Raw genomic sequence first — 14,039 nt, 5'->3', positions numbered from 1 at the left:
GCCCTTGTTTCCCTACTGTTCACATTAGTTTATTAAAAGAAGATTAAGTAACATTAAGGGGAATGGAAGAAGTATTAATATACCCAGGGTAGCCAAGTCCTCTAATTCACTAAAGGATGAACTGAAATTGTTGGCCTGGTTCACATTTATGTAACAGCCTAAACAAATTATGTTTCCTTTATTCTAGGTCTGTGAAAAAGAGAAGTGGACAACGTTTATAAGACAGCAATCTTTTATTAAACATTTTTTTGTCTAAAACTATGCATGGAGAGATTAATCCTAATTCATAAATTAGGGTAAGTCTAACATCACTATTCCAAACAAGTATTATTTACAAAAATGAACTTTTTCTTTGCTTTATCACCAGGTTCACAGGACTAAGTTTTAAACCAACTTCAGTCTAGCTTTTATATTTTTCTTGCCATCAAATGCCCAGCAACCCTTATGCGGTAGGGGGCAGCCTTTTGACAGCAACATTCATCATTCACCAGGAATGTAGAACCACAAGTGAACAACAACAAAGATATTAAATCATTCCGAACAATTCCTATTTGCTTTCCAAAAGCATGCTGTTCTTATTCTCCCTTTCTATACAGACAGGTGGGAGAGAGACCCCATAGAGTACTGTCATGTTAATTAAATTAACTTATTTCAAAAGTGAACAAGATGGCTTAGTGTGTATGAGGATGAACTGCTGTGGATGACACTAGCATAATAAAGTAAACTTTAAACGCAGATTAGTAACATGTACCCCAGCAACTGGCCGGCTCAAATAGATACTTCTCATTTAATATGGATCTCATGTGCAAATTTTTTACTTTCCAGTTAAATATAGTGCCAAAATCTTTCAAAACAGTTAAGAGAATAGGAGTCTCAGAAATTCAAATCAAAATGTTAAACAATAAAAATTGCTGGCCTATTATACAGTTTCTGATAGACTCCAATACACTGGGTGCCAGAAAGTCATTCTATCTCAGTTGCTAGTAAAAAGGTAAATTTTGTGTACACATAAAAAGACAATATTACACGATTGGAATCTGTCAAAAAGAATATTTAGAATGGAATTTTCAGTAAACACTTGGGACGAACGGCAATCAGAACACAAGAGAAAGCAAAATCCACATAATTCCTAATTTGAGAAATCAAAAATGTATACATAAATTGATAAATACTGTCTTCATAGGTCACTACTTCCAAGGACTAGTTAGTAGTTAGTTTCTAACTAAATTATTACAGGACGTTCTGGTGTTACATTCTCTTCTTGTGATCAGTTTGTTCTGGCAAGACTCCAAGAACTTGCCCTTGAAAACAGCTTAGCAGGAGAAGGCTCTGAGGCAATCATTTCATTTATTAACTAGCCAGAGAGTAATTCCCAAAATTACAATAATCACTGACAGGACAAGCACCAGGATACACATCTTCTTGCGAGATTTTTTCTGAGAAAAGAAATATGTAAAGAAGACACTCATGAAACAAGTAAAATTTTTTATATCTAAGACTCCAAGAGTGCTTCGTAAATCTGCCTCCTTGTAATTCAAAATAACTCTATCCATATAAAAATATGTGGAGACCTTCCTAAAAATCTAAACAGTCATCAGCACTAGGCAATAGTGCAAGTTTTAATTCCAGGTCCCCAAATACAGTTTTGTAAAGGAGCTATACCTATGTTACTAGGCATTATTTGCAATAAGTTTTTTGTGCATGTGTATTTTAATAACAGTTTTATACCTATTATACAATTTTATGTTCATTATAAAAAATATATAGGTAAGCAGAAAGAGAATAATCATCCACAGATAAAACTGTTAACATTTTGATTGTATTTTCTTCTGATCTTTTATCTATGCATAGTTATTAGACATAAATGGGATCATACTGTATGTATGAAGTGTGATGTTTTTCTGACTTTATGTTGAGCATTAACATTTTTCTGTTATTATAAGCTCTTCATAAACCTCTCTTAATCCCCATATGCTATGGGTTAAATGTGTCCCCTAAAAGTTCATGTATTGGAAACTTGACCCCCATTGTAACAATGTTAAGAAGGTGAGAAATCCAGTTATGGTATCTGTAAGGTGGGGCCTTTGAGAAGTGATTGGATCGTGAGGACTGTGCCCTTGTGAATGGCATAATCCATTCATGGAGTAATGGAGTAATGGGCGTGATCCTGAGGGCTTTATAAAGAGAGCCAGTGAGAAGGTGTTAGCTCGCTTGCTCTTGCAATTCTCTCCATATGATACCCCGAGTTACTGTAGAGAGTCACCACCCAGAAGAAGGCCCTCACCAGATGTGTTCCCTGGACCTTGGACTTCCTAGCCTCCAAAACTGTAAGAAATAATTTCCTTATAAATTACCCAGTTTCAGGTATTCTGTCATAAGCAACAGAAACAGACTAATACATCATATAATACAACATTGAGTGAATGTATATAATTTACTTAATTATTCCTCTACTGTTGGATACTGAAGTCACCACATAGTTTCTAAAGGAAATACTATTATTAAATACAAATTCTTTAACAGCATTGCCAGGTAAAATACAGCTATCCTAGGAACATGGAAAATGACTGAAATGCTATTTATTAAAGAGCCATGCAACAACAAATTGAGAGAAAATGTGAAGGAACTCATTTGTGCACTGAGTTAAAATCCAGATAAGTCATAAAACCCAAGTTTCAACTAATATGTATAAGAATTTCACTTTACAGGAACAGTTTCATAATAATTAACCCCTATTTATTCGTATATAGTCAAAATTGATTCCATGTCTATCCTTGGTGGCAACAGTCAACATAAAGTTATCTAGGAAGCCCTCCTTTAACTGTACTGCTTACTATCCTAATTGAAGCTCATTTCAGCTGTTTAGGGTATGTAGTAGATTGAATTATGTCCCCCCATATTCATTGAAGCTTGAATTGTTTCCCCCACGTTTTATGTATTAGAAACTTAACCCCCACTGTGACTGTTAAGAGGATGGGAAATCCTATTATGGTAATTGAAAGGAGGAGCCTTGAAGAGGTGATTGGATTGTAGGTCCGTGCAGTAGTGAATGGATTAAAAATGGTGGTCAGGGGTGTGGTTCTGAGGGCTTGAAAGAAGAGAGAGGAGAGTCTCTCTCTCTGCTTCCACCGTCTTGCAATGTGACACCCCTGGGTCACTGTCGCCACCACCATCATCAGATGGACTTTGGACTTCCCAGCCTCAGAAACTGTAAGCAGTAAATGTCATTTTCTTTATAAATCACCCAGTTCCAAGTATTTTGTTATAAGCAACACAAAATGGTCTATTACAGGGTATAAAATCAGCCTTATCAGATTTAGGCATGCTAGCTTATGGGGTTAGCTTTGCAGTCAAGAGGCTTCTGTGTAAGTTTATCAAGATTTGATAACTTTTTGTAGATCTCTCTGCAAAATGAAACACTAAAAGTAGAACTGGACTACAGTTATGACTACTTGATTCCAGCTTAAGGCTAAGCAAAAGCTGCAGCTGTTCTCAATGTGTCCGTGTACTCTGATGGCCCGTAAAGTCTACAGCACAGAGTGACTTTCTTTGGTATCTGTTTTTACCTGATAGTAAGCAGCTTGCTGTAACTGATCAGTCGCTCTTTCAACATGTACCTCCGAGCTTTCCACATTGGCTTCTATGCTATCTGCAAAAAGGAGGACAGTGGATGTTTTAGCACACTCAGATGTTTCAAGACTGCAAATTGTACAGATTTCTGATGTTATGGGTCCTGGTTTCATTACCACCATCCCAACTATCCAGCCATGACATCAAAAGTCTACCTTGAAAATCCCTGTTCTTTGGAAATAAACACTAACGTATTTAGGGGTGAAAGGCTATGAAACACACAACTCACCCATAAATGGTTCAAAAAAAATTATGTATACACATACAGAAAGAGTGAAAGTACATAATAAAGCAAATGGGGTAGAATGTTAACAAGAGGTAAATCTGGGTAAAGGGTACAAAGGAATACCTTGTAGTATTTTTATTTTTCCAACTTTTTATAAACTTGAAATTATTTCCACATAAAAAGCTTTAAAAAAAAAAGTTATTAATTCCATAATTACGCAAGTTTCCAGACATCAAAGCTGGGAAGCTGACAGCTATTTCTCTAAACAAAGACTTACCAAGAGGCTATAGCAAGTGAATGGGGCTGAGTATTCAGGGAGGCCTCACTTTAACTTGTACATTTGACAACATAAGAAAATTTCTAAGAAAATAAAATAGCATTCCTAAACCTTAATTCTATAGCTAAAACGTCTTACTGACTTCTTTGCACATAAATACTATGAACTCACCTTAAGATTAAAGATATCAGTAATACATACCAATCAGATCACCTTGGTCATGGATCATCATGGCCAAATCTTTAAATATCTGATTGACATCCAAAATGTCAGCCTAAGGAAAACAAAAAACAACTAACATTAATCAACATGTTAGAAGATTCATTTCCTCTGCTTACCTAAAGTTTTAGCCTTTAACATAATATATGTGTTTTTAAGGCTCTGTACAGCATATTTTCTCCATATACAGAAAATGATCTATCACTACCTACTTAATATTGTAAAACAGAAGGCATGTAAATCTGCCCTTCAAGCAATATTAATGAGACATGCTAAATGGGAACCAGGAAGATTGTTCAAGCCCAAACAGTATAGAGTAGAAGCTAAAGTGCTGGTATGGACAAATTCTCAGTGTGATAGCCCTATGTGGAGCCTAGCCTGGGCCTCATGACAAAAGCCTGTGAGCGCCTCACAACAACAACTACTGGGACTTTGGACTAGAGAATTTAAATGGTCTTATAGGATCATGCGACCTGGTGAATGCGAGAAGGAGATACTCAAAACAGGGAGCCTATAACTGCTTTTAACTGACCGATAGCTGCTTGGTTGATGGATGGCAGTTCCAAGGTGAATAAACTACATCCTGTTTGGAAGGCTGCTACTCTGATTGAGGGAGGTAAAACAGATCATCTCAGTGGGCTGAACTATATACTGTTTTCTTAGCAGTGATGGAAAGATTGAACAGTGGTTAAAATCCATGATCTTACTGGTTTGGGTTCTTACCTACTTGTGAACCGTGACCAATGGCCTGGCCATATGGTCAGGCAGAAGGGCAGTGGAAACCTGGCCTATTAAAGGGATGTTAATAATGGGGCATGGCCCTATGGAAATTTATTTTATTTTATTTTTTATATAAAAGATGACTGGTAAGGGGATCTTAACCCTTGACTTGGTGTTGTCAGCACCACGCTCTCCCAAGTGAGCTAACCAGCCATCCCTATATAGGATCCGAACTCGTGGCCTTGGTGTTACCAGCACTGCACTCTCCCGAGTGAGCCACGGGCCAGCCCTGGCCCTATGGAAATTTAAGGGGTGCATTTAAGGTAGGACATGTCGATGTCCATCAGAACAACTCTATTCCAGGTTTGGAGGGTGATTGGAATCATAACTTGGCAAGAATAGTTCTTGCCAGCATTTCAGTCACTGGGTAAGACTCTATTGTAGTTGAGGCAGTCTGCTAGTTGCTGTGGATACACCTAACTGAGGTGGGGGAGAATAAGTATACAGTAAAATAAATAAGAAGAAAGGGTGTTATACAGGAAATAACTAATGAATGGTATAGAAAGGTATGCAGAAGAGGAAGACTTTACAGAAGAGGTAGGACTTGAGTTGTGTCCAAGGAGAGGCCATATAAGCAGAAAGGCAACTGAGTTAAAGAGCAAATAGCCCAGCTTGGCTGTAACATAGGGTTTGTATGTTAGAGGTGGGAAATGACTGGATATGAAAATTGAGAAGGAATTTGGACTTCATTCTGCTGAATGTGAAATGATCCATTAAATTCCTGACATCCATTATATTACACTCCTTCCCTTAGCTCTATGTCTCACTCTACTCCCTGCTATAACAGTATTTCTAATGTTAGAGAACCAAGACAATGATTATTAGCAGTAGGTGAAAAAGAGTAAAGAAAAGCTATAACATCTTTGAAGGCAATAAAATAATCATAACTTCTGATAAACTATCTCATCTGAAAACAGACACTAACGGGCGCTCTAGGGCAGTGGGTCCCAATCATGACTGCACATTATAATCACCTAGAAAGCTTTAAAGAAAATATCCATGCCCAGGGCCTCATCCCCAGAAATTATGATTTACTAGGTTGAACCCATATAGTGTGAATATTTGCCTATTTTTAATCTCCAAAAATAGGAATTTCACAGTCCAATCTAATAATTGGTGGGGGGGAGAAGAGTTAGGGCATTTTAGAAACATCTTCTCCATGTGATTCTAATGCTCAGTCAGTGTTTAGAATCATTGCTATAGATGAAGGTCAAGGGGGAACTCAAAGTTACTCCCCTTCCTGTGCCAGGGCTGGCAGTCTTCTACCTCCACAGAGGAGAAAACTACTCAGGTTTAAGGATATTTTACAGTCACTGTGCAGAGTTAAAGTTGGAAGCTCAATTAGGTAGAAATGGGGTATAGACCTCTCCCTCACCCCCCACCTCAAAAACGTTTTGACCTACCGAAGTGATAAGATCTACAATTTGGGATTGGACTTATGGATACACAAAAATACAGCGAGACTTTTGGCCTGCCTTTGCACTGGGCTATTCAACTCACCAAAGGGGCTCTCCATAGAGTCCTGCTTAACCTAGAGGTTAGCTTTGAAATTTGGAAACAAAGTCCTAATAAGCAATAAAATATTTGTTTGCCTTGTTCTGTTCTCCATGCATATTTCTCAAGGAGACCATACAAGATGTGGTGATTGAGTAAAGGATTTGGGTACTTCTGGGCACAAAGGCCAATATCATCATAACAGTAGTTCAAATTTACCATGATTACATTGAGACAGATAATATGCAAATCACACAGTGACTCATTTTGTGCTTTTTCATAAGCACTGACAGAAAATTCAGGTGGACCAGAAAGACCAGATACCTGCTGACACACTGAATCAAACAAAAAACATGACCTGCTCTCACCTCCAGCTGTTGAATTGCTGTTTCCCTCTCTTTAATAAGTTCGAGATCCTGCTCAGTGATGGCCACCTCATCCTCCTGGCTCTGCATCTGGTTCCACTCCTCATGGCTGCAGGGAGATAAGAATACTAGTTGATTCCTTCTCTCTAAGGTATGACATGACATACCTACAACATCTCTACTGCCAGCAGAACCTATCTAAAGACATAACCAGGGCTCCAACTCCTCAGTATCAATACAAAGTCCCTGAGAACCACATTCTTTATATCCAGAGGCAAACAGTTGATAATACTAAGAAAGCAAAGTCTCAGCTTTTATGGGCAAAACTGAGGGGAAGCAGAATTATGAGGCATGGGACTCCTTGTTGTTTCCATTTGGGGTACACTCTGCATTCTTGCTGGGAATTGCTACACAAGGCAAGTAGCCAGAGATTTAAACTCAATGAATTACACTGAACATCCCTTTCCAGGGCTGTGTTGGAACCTTGGGTACTAAATGGGTGGAGGAGAGCAGGGTAAGTGACCTATCAGTGCTTCGCCAATTACTTTAACAGAAACACATGTCCTTGTTTTCAGGAATGGCCTTGAGGTTGTGCTTTGCATTAAATGCCTCTTAACAGAAATGTTATAATTCTTCTCAAGTATTTAGAAGAAAGGCATATTACTTATACTAGACATGAACCACTTCGAAAATCCAGAATTATACATTTTTCCAACAGTATGACTAAATCATACTTCATCTCCACAATATTTAAAGAATGTCCTCCTTGTGCAGGAAATACAAAACTGAATAAGACAGAGTTCTCCAGGCCTTTCAGGTGCTCATAGTGTAATGGAGGGAGATGGATACATATCTGTGACAAAACACATTAAGTTCTGAACTAATAGGATGAATACATTCCTATGGGATAGCTTGGAGGAATTAAGAAAGGAGACATCTTTCAGATACAAATTGCATTTCCTCTTAATACTCCTGTAAGAATGAGTTGCCCCCATTTTAGAGGTGAATGGACAGAGACCGAAGAACTTTGAAGAATTTAAATCTGAATTAGAGGTAAGATGATTTAGACCTCCTCATCTGTAGATGTGTGGGTTCATACTTATTCCTAGTGAGTCAAGCCCCCTCCTCAACACATAGACGTCAGGGGTTTCATGGAATTTTTTAATTCATCTTGAAATTATTCCTTCCATAATTCAAAGGCCTTGGAAACACCTATGATTTTGACTTTTTAAATTTTATTTTATAGATTATTGGTTACTCATCCCAGGTCCCCTTTTATATTATCCTCCCTTTTTTTCTCGTTGACTTTTTATTTTTTATTTATTTATTTATTTTAAAAGATGACCAGTAAGGGGATCTTAACCCTTGGCTTGGTGTTGTCAGCACCACGCTCACCAAGTGAGCCAACCGGCCATCCCTATACGGGATCCTAACCCATGGCCTTGGTGTTATCAGCACCACACTCTCCCGAGTGAGCCATGAGCCAGCCCCTCTCATTGATTTTTTAAAATTAAAAATAGTTACAACTCAAATAACATGATTTTTAAAAAATAAATAAATAAATATAAAGACATAGCCTCCCATCTCAACTACCCAGCAGGTTGTATGAATAATTCTTTTACCTGTCAAATGAGACGAGCTGCTCTTCTCTTTGCCTCTCTTCTGCCTAGAAAGCAGATGGCATTAGCACTATGGTTATCTAGAAACATGTCACAGGCACACAAAACAAGGGTTTCCTTAGCTACGGGATAAAGAAGCAACATCCCTTGGCTCTGACAGGATCTGTAAGGTGACACAGGACTGTGGCAATCTATCTCAACTAAGAAATGGCTGTGAAGTGGTTGAAAGCAAATCTGAATTCCAGTTTGGGCCCACAACAGAAACCATACTGAACAGGATGAGAGAAGAGCATGGGTGGAAGAAAAGGATAAATAATAATAATAATAACCTATTTTAAAAATTTGGGAGAGGTAAATTAAGGGGACGAGGTGAAAACTTGCAAGAAGATAAGTTTCTAGAACATGTAAAGATTTTTTTAAATGGACATTTATAGCATATTAGGTACTAAAGTGGCTTCAAAATGCACTTCAAAAATCAGTCCAATGCACATATTACTTTTGTAATTTAAGAACAAAGAAAAAAATGTTCAAGACCAATTTGTTCATTTTTTAAAAGCTTGCTCTTTTTATAACAGCAATACAGGACAAACAAAATGACGAAAATTTCAAAATTCTACCCAACCAGAGGAACATTGTGTTTTTTTGTTTTTTGTTTTTACTTTTACTTTTTCCCTTTACTTTTACCCCATATCAAGAAACAGAACATTGCCGATGTCCTAAAAGCCCACCATGAGCCCTTCTCCAATAACAACTGCCCCCTTCTTACAGTATAAAGTATCCATTATCCTGACTTTGTGGAAATCATTGTCTTGCATTTTTAAAATGGTGATATAAATCCTTATTCAATATTGCTTTGCCTGTTTTGAACTTTACATAAATGGAATTATACTGTTTGTGTTCGTTTGTGCTTTGGATCATTCCAGATTACACCAGATCTATCCCTGGTGCTGAATGTAACTGTGGTTTGTTCATTTGCTTTGCTGTGTGGTATTATAGTATATGAATATATCACAATGTATATATCCATTCTACTGTTGATGGACATCTGGATGTTTCCATTTTTTGACTACTATAAATAATGATATTATGAAAATTCTTATATGAGTACATACATCCTGGTATATACATATACAGATTTCTCTAGGATAGAATTGCTGGGTCATAAGGTATGCAAGTGTTCTGAAAACATAGCCATAATGTTATTCAAAGCGGTTATTCCAATTTATACTACCACGAGCCAGACAGGAAAGTTCCTGTTGCATCATATCCACAACCCCCACCCCCGATTTTCACAGAATTAAAAATTTGTGCCCTCCTTGTGGACATGAAATAGTATCTCATTGTTGTTTTCATCTGCAATTCCACAACTGCTAAAGAAGATGAGTACCTTTTCATTTGTTTGACCATTATTCAAAATGATACTAGGCTAGCTAGTTAGCTCAGTTGGTTAGAGCATGGTGTTATAATACCAAGATCAAGGATTCAGATCCCTGAACAGACCAACAGCAAACGAAGATAATAATAATAATAACAACAGTAATGTTTTTATTTGCCTTTTTCACTGTATTTACACTCATGGAACAAAAGCAATGGTGGATAAAATGGCTCAAGGCAGTGGCACCAAACTATACTAATAATTTTGTATTCTCCATCACCATATACTCACAGTTTTTTTAAAAAAAACAAACCATTTTGCCCTGGACGAAGCTATACAAATTATTAATTAATCTTGACCTCTCAACAAAGAGCTTTTAATATTCTGTATGATGAAATGGGAAATATACATAAAGCACTTGTGTTGCATTCAGAAATATGTTTGTCTCCAGGGAAAACGTGTGTAATTGAGTTGCAGGCTGAACTAGCCACTTTTTTTTAGGGAATAACATTTTTACTATTCGATATAGTTTTATAAGAATTTATTTAAAAGTTTATAAAAGCTAGGGGCCAGTCCATGGCTCACTTGAGAGAGTGTGGTGCTGATAACACCAAGGCCACGGGTTTGGATCCCTTTATAGGGATGGCCGGTTAGCTCACTTGGGCGAGCGTGGTGCTGACAACACCAAAGCAAGGGTTAAGATCCCCTTACTGGTCATCTTTAAAAAAATAAATAAATAAAATTTTAAAAAAGGTTATAAAAGCTTACAAATGTTTATAAGCTTTTTTATACATATAAATTTTTCACATGGGTATTTGGCAGACAACTTCTTTTTTTTTTTTTTTTTTTTAAAAGATGACCGGTAAGGGGATCTCAACCCTTGGCTTGGTGTTAACACCACGCTCAGCTAGTGAGCCAACCGGCCATCCCTATATAGGATCCGAACCCGTGGCCTTGGTGTTATCAGCACCGCACTCTCCTGAGTGAGCCATGGGCTGGCCCTGGCAGACAACTTCTTAAAAATAAACAAAGCGAATCACTTCAAGGAAAACAACAGATAGTGTTTGTTGCCAATGATAAAAAATGTAGCTTTCAATTAAAAAAATTGAATTTTGAAAAACTTGTATCTACCACTGTGAGAATTTCCCATAATTTAAAGATTTTTCTGATGAAACTGAAGGTAATATGTAATTTTTTTTGATATTGTATAATGAAATGTATCAACATTTTGAAGACCTGTATAACTCAGGGGACCGATATTTTCCAAATGATAAATACATGATGTTACAAAAATCATGCATGGATAAGAGATCCATTTAAAGTATAAAATATAAATGTTAATGTAACAGAGTATGAAAAAATTATTAATATGGTTTTAGATTCCACAACGCAACTAACTTTTCTCAAGTTTTGATGTAGCACAGATTGAATATCCCTTATCCAAAATGCTTGGGACCAGAAGTGTTTTGGATTTGGGGATTTTTTTGGAATTTGGAATAACTGCAGAATACATACTGGTTGAGCATCCCTAATCCAAAAATCCAAAATCCAAAATACTCCAATGAGTATTTCCTTTGAGCATCATGTCGGAGTTCAGAAAGTTTCGAATTTTGGAGCATTTCTGATTTCAGATTTTCAGATTAGGGATGCTCAACCCATATCAAAGAAGAGTATCAACAATAATCAGAAAAAGTTATTAAAATTCTCCTTTCTCTTCCAATTACATATTTCTGTGGAACTGGATTTTCTTCAGATACTTCAACCAGAACAACATATCACTACAGAGTGAATACAGAAGTAGATATGTTCCCAGACCAACAGAAGCTAAGGGAGTTCATCACCACTAGACCTGCCGTACAAGAAATGCTACAGGGAGTTCTTCAAGCTGAAAGAAAAGGATGCTAATTAGTAACTTGAGAACACATGAAAGTATAAAACTCACAGGTAAAAGTAAGTACACAGTCAAATTCAGAATACTCTAATATTGTGATGATGGTGTGTAAATCACTTGCATATTTGGTGTGAAGGTTAAAAAACAGAAGCAGATATGAAAATCTAATCTAATGTCTATTAAGCCAGACGTTAAAAAGACTTTCAAAAGTGAAAACAATGCCACTCTTCCCACTAATTTTGTTTGTTTGTTTTAGAAAAACAGTTATTTTAAATTAAAAGTCTGATTTATATTTATGTTAATATGTAAGGGGTTTTAAAAATTTTTTTTCTCTCACCACTATACTTACAAGGATGTAATGGTTTTACTGTTATCTCTAAATGAATTAACAAATAAATATCTAATATTTTTCTCAGTTTTAATTTCTAATACATTAAACATCAATAGACATAATTCATATAAACAAAACCTCCTTGGGGTCTTTAATAAATTTTAAGAGTATAATGGGGTCCTGAGATCAAAAAGTTTGAGAACTATTATTTTATTGGGTTATATCTTTTTCATATTGATTCGTGATAATTCTTTATGTATTCTAAATAATAAACCTTTGTCAGTTATACATATAGCAATATCTTCTCCCTGTTTGTGGCTTCTCTTTTCACAATATTTAACAATTTCTTTGCTCTTCATTCCTTTCTGCTTTTCTGACTTTCTGTCTGGGATCACTTTCCTTCTACCTGAGATATATTCTTTAGAATTTCTTTTAGCAAGGTGTGCTGATAGGAAACTCTCTTTTGGTTGAAAATGTCTTTCATTAACCGTCATTCTGGGCATATATTTTTAATGGATTTAGAATCCTATACAGGCAGTTATTGTCCCTCATTAACATTCAAGACAGCATTTTACTGGCTTCCACTGTTGCTGTGGGGAAGTCAACTGTTAATCTAACATTGCATCTTTGAAGGTATTCTGTTGTTTCTCTGGCTAATTTTGTGATTTTTCTCTTTGTCTTTGGTGTTCTGAAGTTTCTTTTTGATGTATCCATGTAAGAGTTTTTTATTTATACTGCTTGGGATTTTTTAGGCTTCTTGAAACTGTAGGTTAGTGTCTTCCATCAGTTCTGGAATGTTATCAGCCATAATCTCTTCAAATATCACCTCTGCTTTATGTTTGCTTTCATTCTGTAACTCCAATTAAAACTATGTTAGACATTTTCACTTCATTCTCCATTTCTCATAACCATTCTTCCATATTTAACCTCTTAACTCCCTGTACTATATGCTGGATAATATTTTCTAATCAATTTTCTAGTTAAACTCTGTATACATTAAGTTTTTGATTTCCACATTATATTTTTCAATTTTAGAAATTCTTTTGATACTTTTTCAAAGTTTTTTGTAGTTTCCTTCTTCCTGCAGATATTTTCAAGTTTAATTCTAATATATAAAGTCTTCATATGGGCCAGCCTGTGGCTCACTCGGGAGAGTGTGGTGCTGATAACACCAAGGCCATGGGTTCGGATCCCATATACGGATGGCCAGTTGGCTCACTGGGTGAGCGTGGTGCTGACAACACCAAGTTAAGGGTTAAGATCCCCTTACCGGTCATTTTTTTAAAAAAAATAAAAAATAAAAAAATAAAGTCTTCATAGGTATATCTCACTTCACTGTTTCTACTAGTTCTGGTTCAGTGTAATTTGTTTCTTCGTGTACTCAGTTATTTTTAACTGTATCCTAACCATTGCCCTTGAAAAATTGTTTGATGGTATTCTTTCTTGGCTATAATAAAGGAGTCTTCACAGAAAGGATCTATGGTTGCTTCTGCCCGGTGCTCTACCAGTCCAGGACCACTTGAAGCTTGAGGCTTTGAACCATTCAGATAGTATGAATTTGGGCAGTAAATACACCTGATAGTTACTGTGTAGTACAGTTTATTGTCTGGGTTTCCTCTCACTCCTAACTTCCACCACCACCTGCTCAGTTCAGTACTGATGCAATCTTTTTGCAGTCTGCTGGAAGAAAGGAGGACTTACTTTTGGTTTACTCATACCCTAATGATATAGTCTTTTAGGGTCCAGTTTAATTTGAGGAGCATCTTCTTTTATATTCTCCATCTTGTGTGGACCCTGGCTTTGACTTTTATCCTCCTCATGCCAAGAGGACA

General features: G+C 36.5%; 1 protein-coding gene across 1 annotated transcript in view; it reads right to left on the bottom strand.

Annotated features, from left to right (window-relative positions):
* Positions 1-214: 214 nt before the first annotated feature.
* STX12 (syntaxin 12) overlaps positions 215-14,039 on the bottom strand; it is a 32,230-nt gene continuing 18,405 nt past the window's right edge. The window contains exons 5-9 of the mRNA XM_063104805.1: positions 8,614-8,657; positions 6,995-7,100; positions 4,335-4,407; positions 3,567-3,649; positions 215-1,436 (exon numbers count right to left, since the gene is read on the bottom strand). Coding sequence (XP_062960875.1) covers positions 1,344-1,436; positions 3,567-3,649; positions 4,335-4,407; positions 6,995-7,100; positions 8,614-8,657 — 399 coding nt within the window. The 3' untranslated portion in view covers positions 215-1,343. The remainder of the gene's footprint in view (positions 1,437-3,566; positions 3,650-4,334; positions 4,408-6,994; positions 7,101-8,613; positions 8,658-14,039) is intronic.

The sequence above is a fragment of the Cynocephalus volans genome, chromosome 8, assembly GCF_027409185.1.
Source record: "Cynocephalus volans isolate mCynVol1 chromosome 8, mCynVol1.pri, whole genome shotgun sequence".
In the NCBI taxonomy this organism is placed as follows: Eukaryota; Metazoa; Chordata; class Mammalia; order Dermoptera; family Cynocephalidae; genus Cynocephalus; species Cynocephalus volans.
Note: the sequence above shows the minus strand (reverse complement) of the source record. Positions and strands in the feature narration are given on the sequence as shown.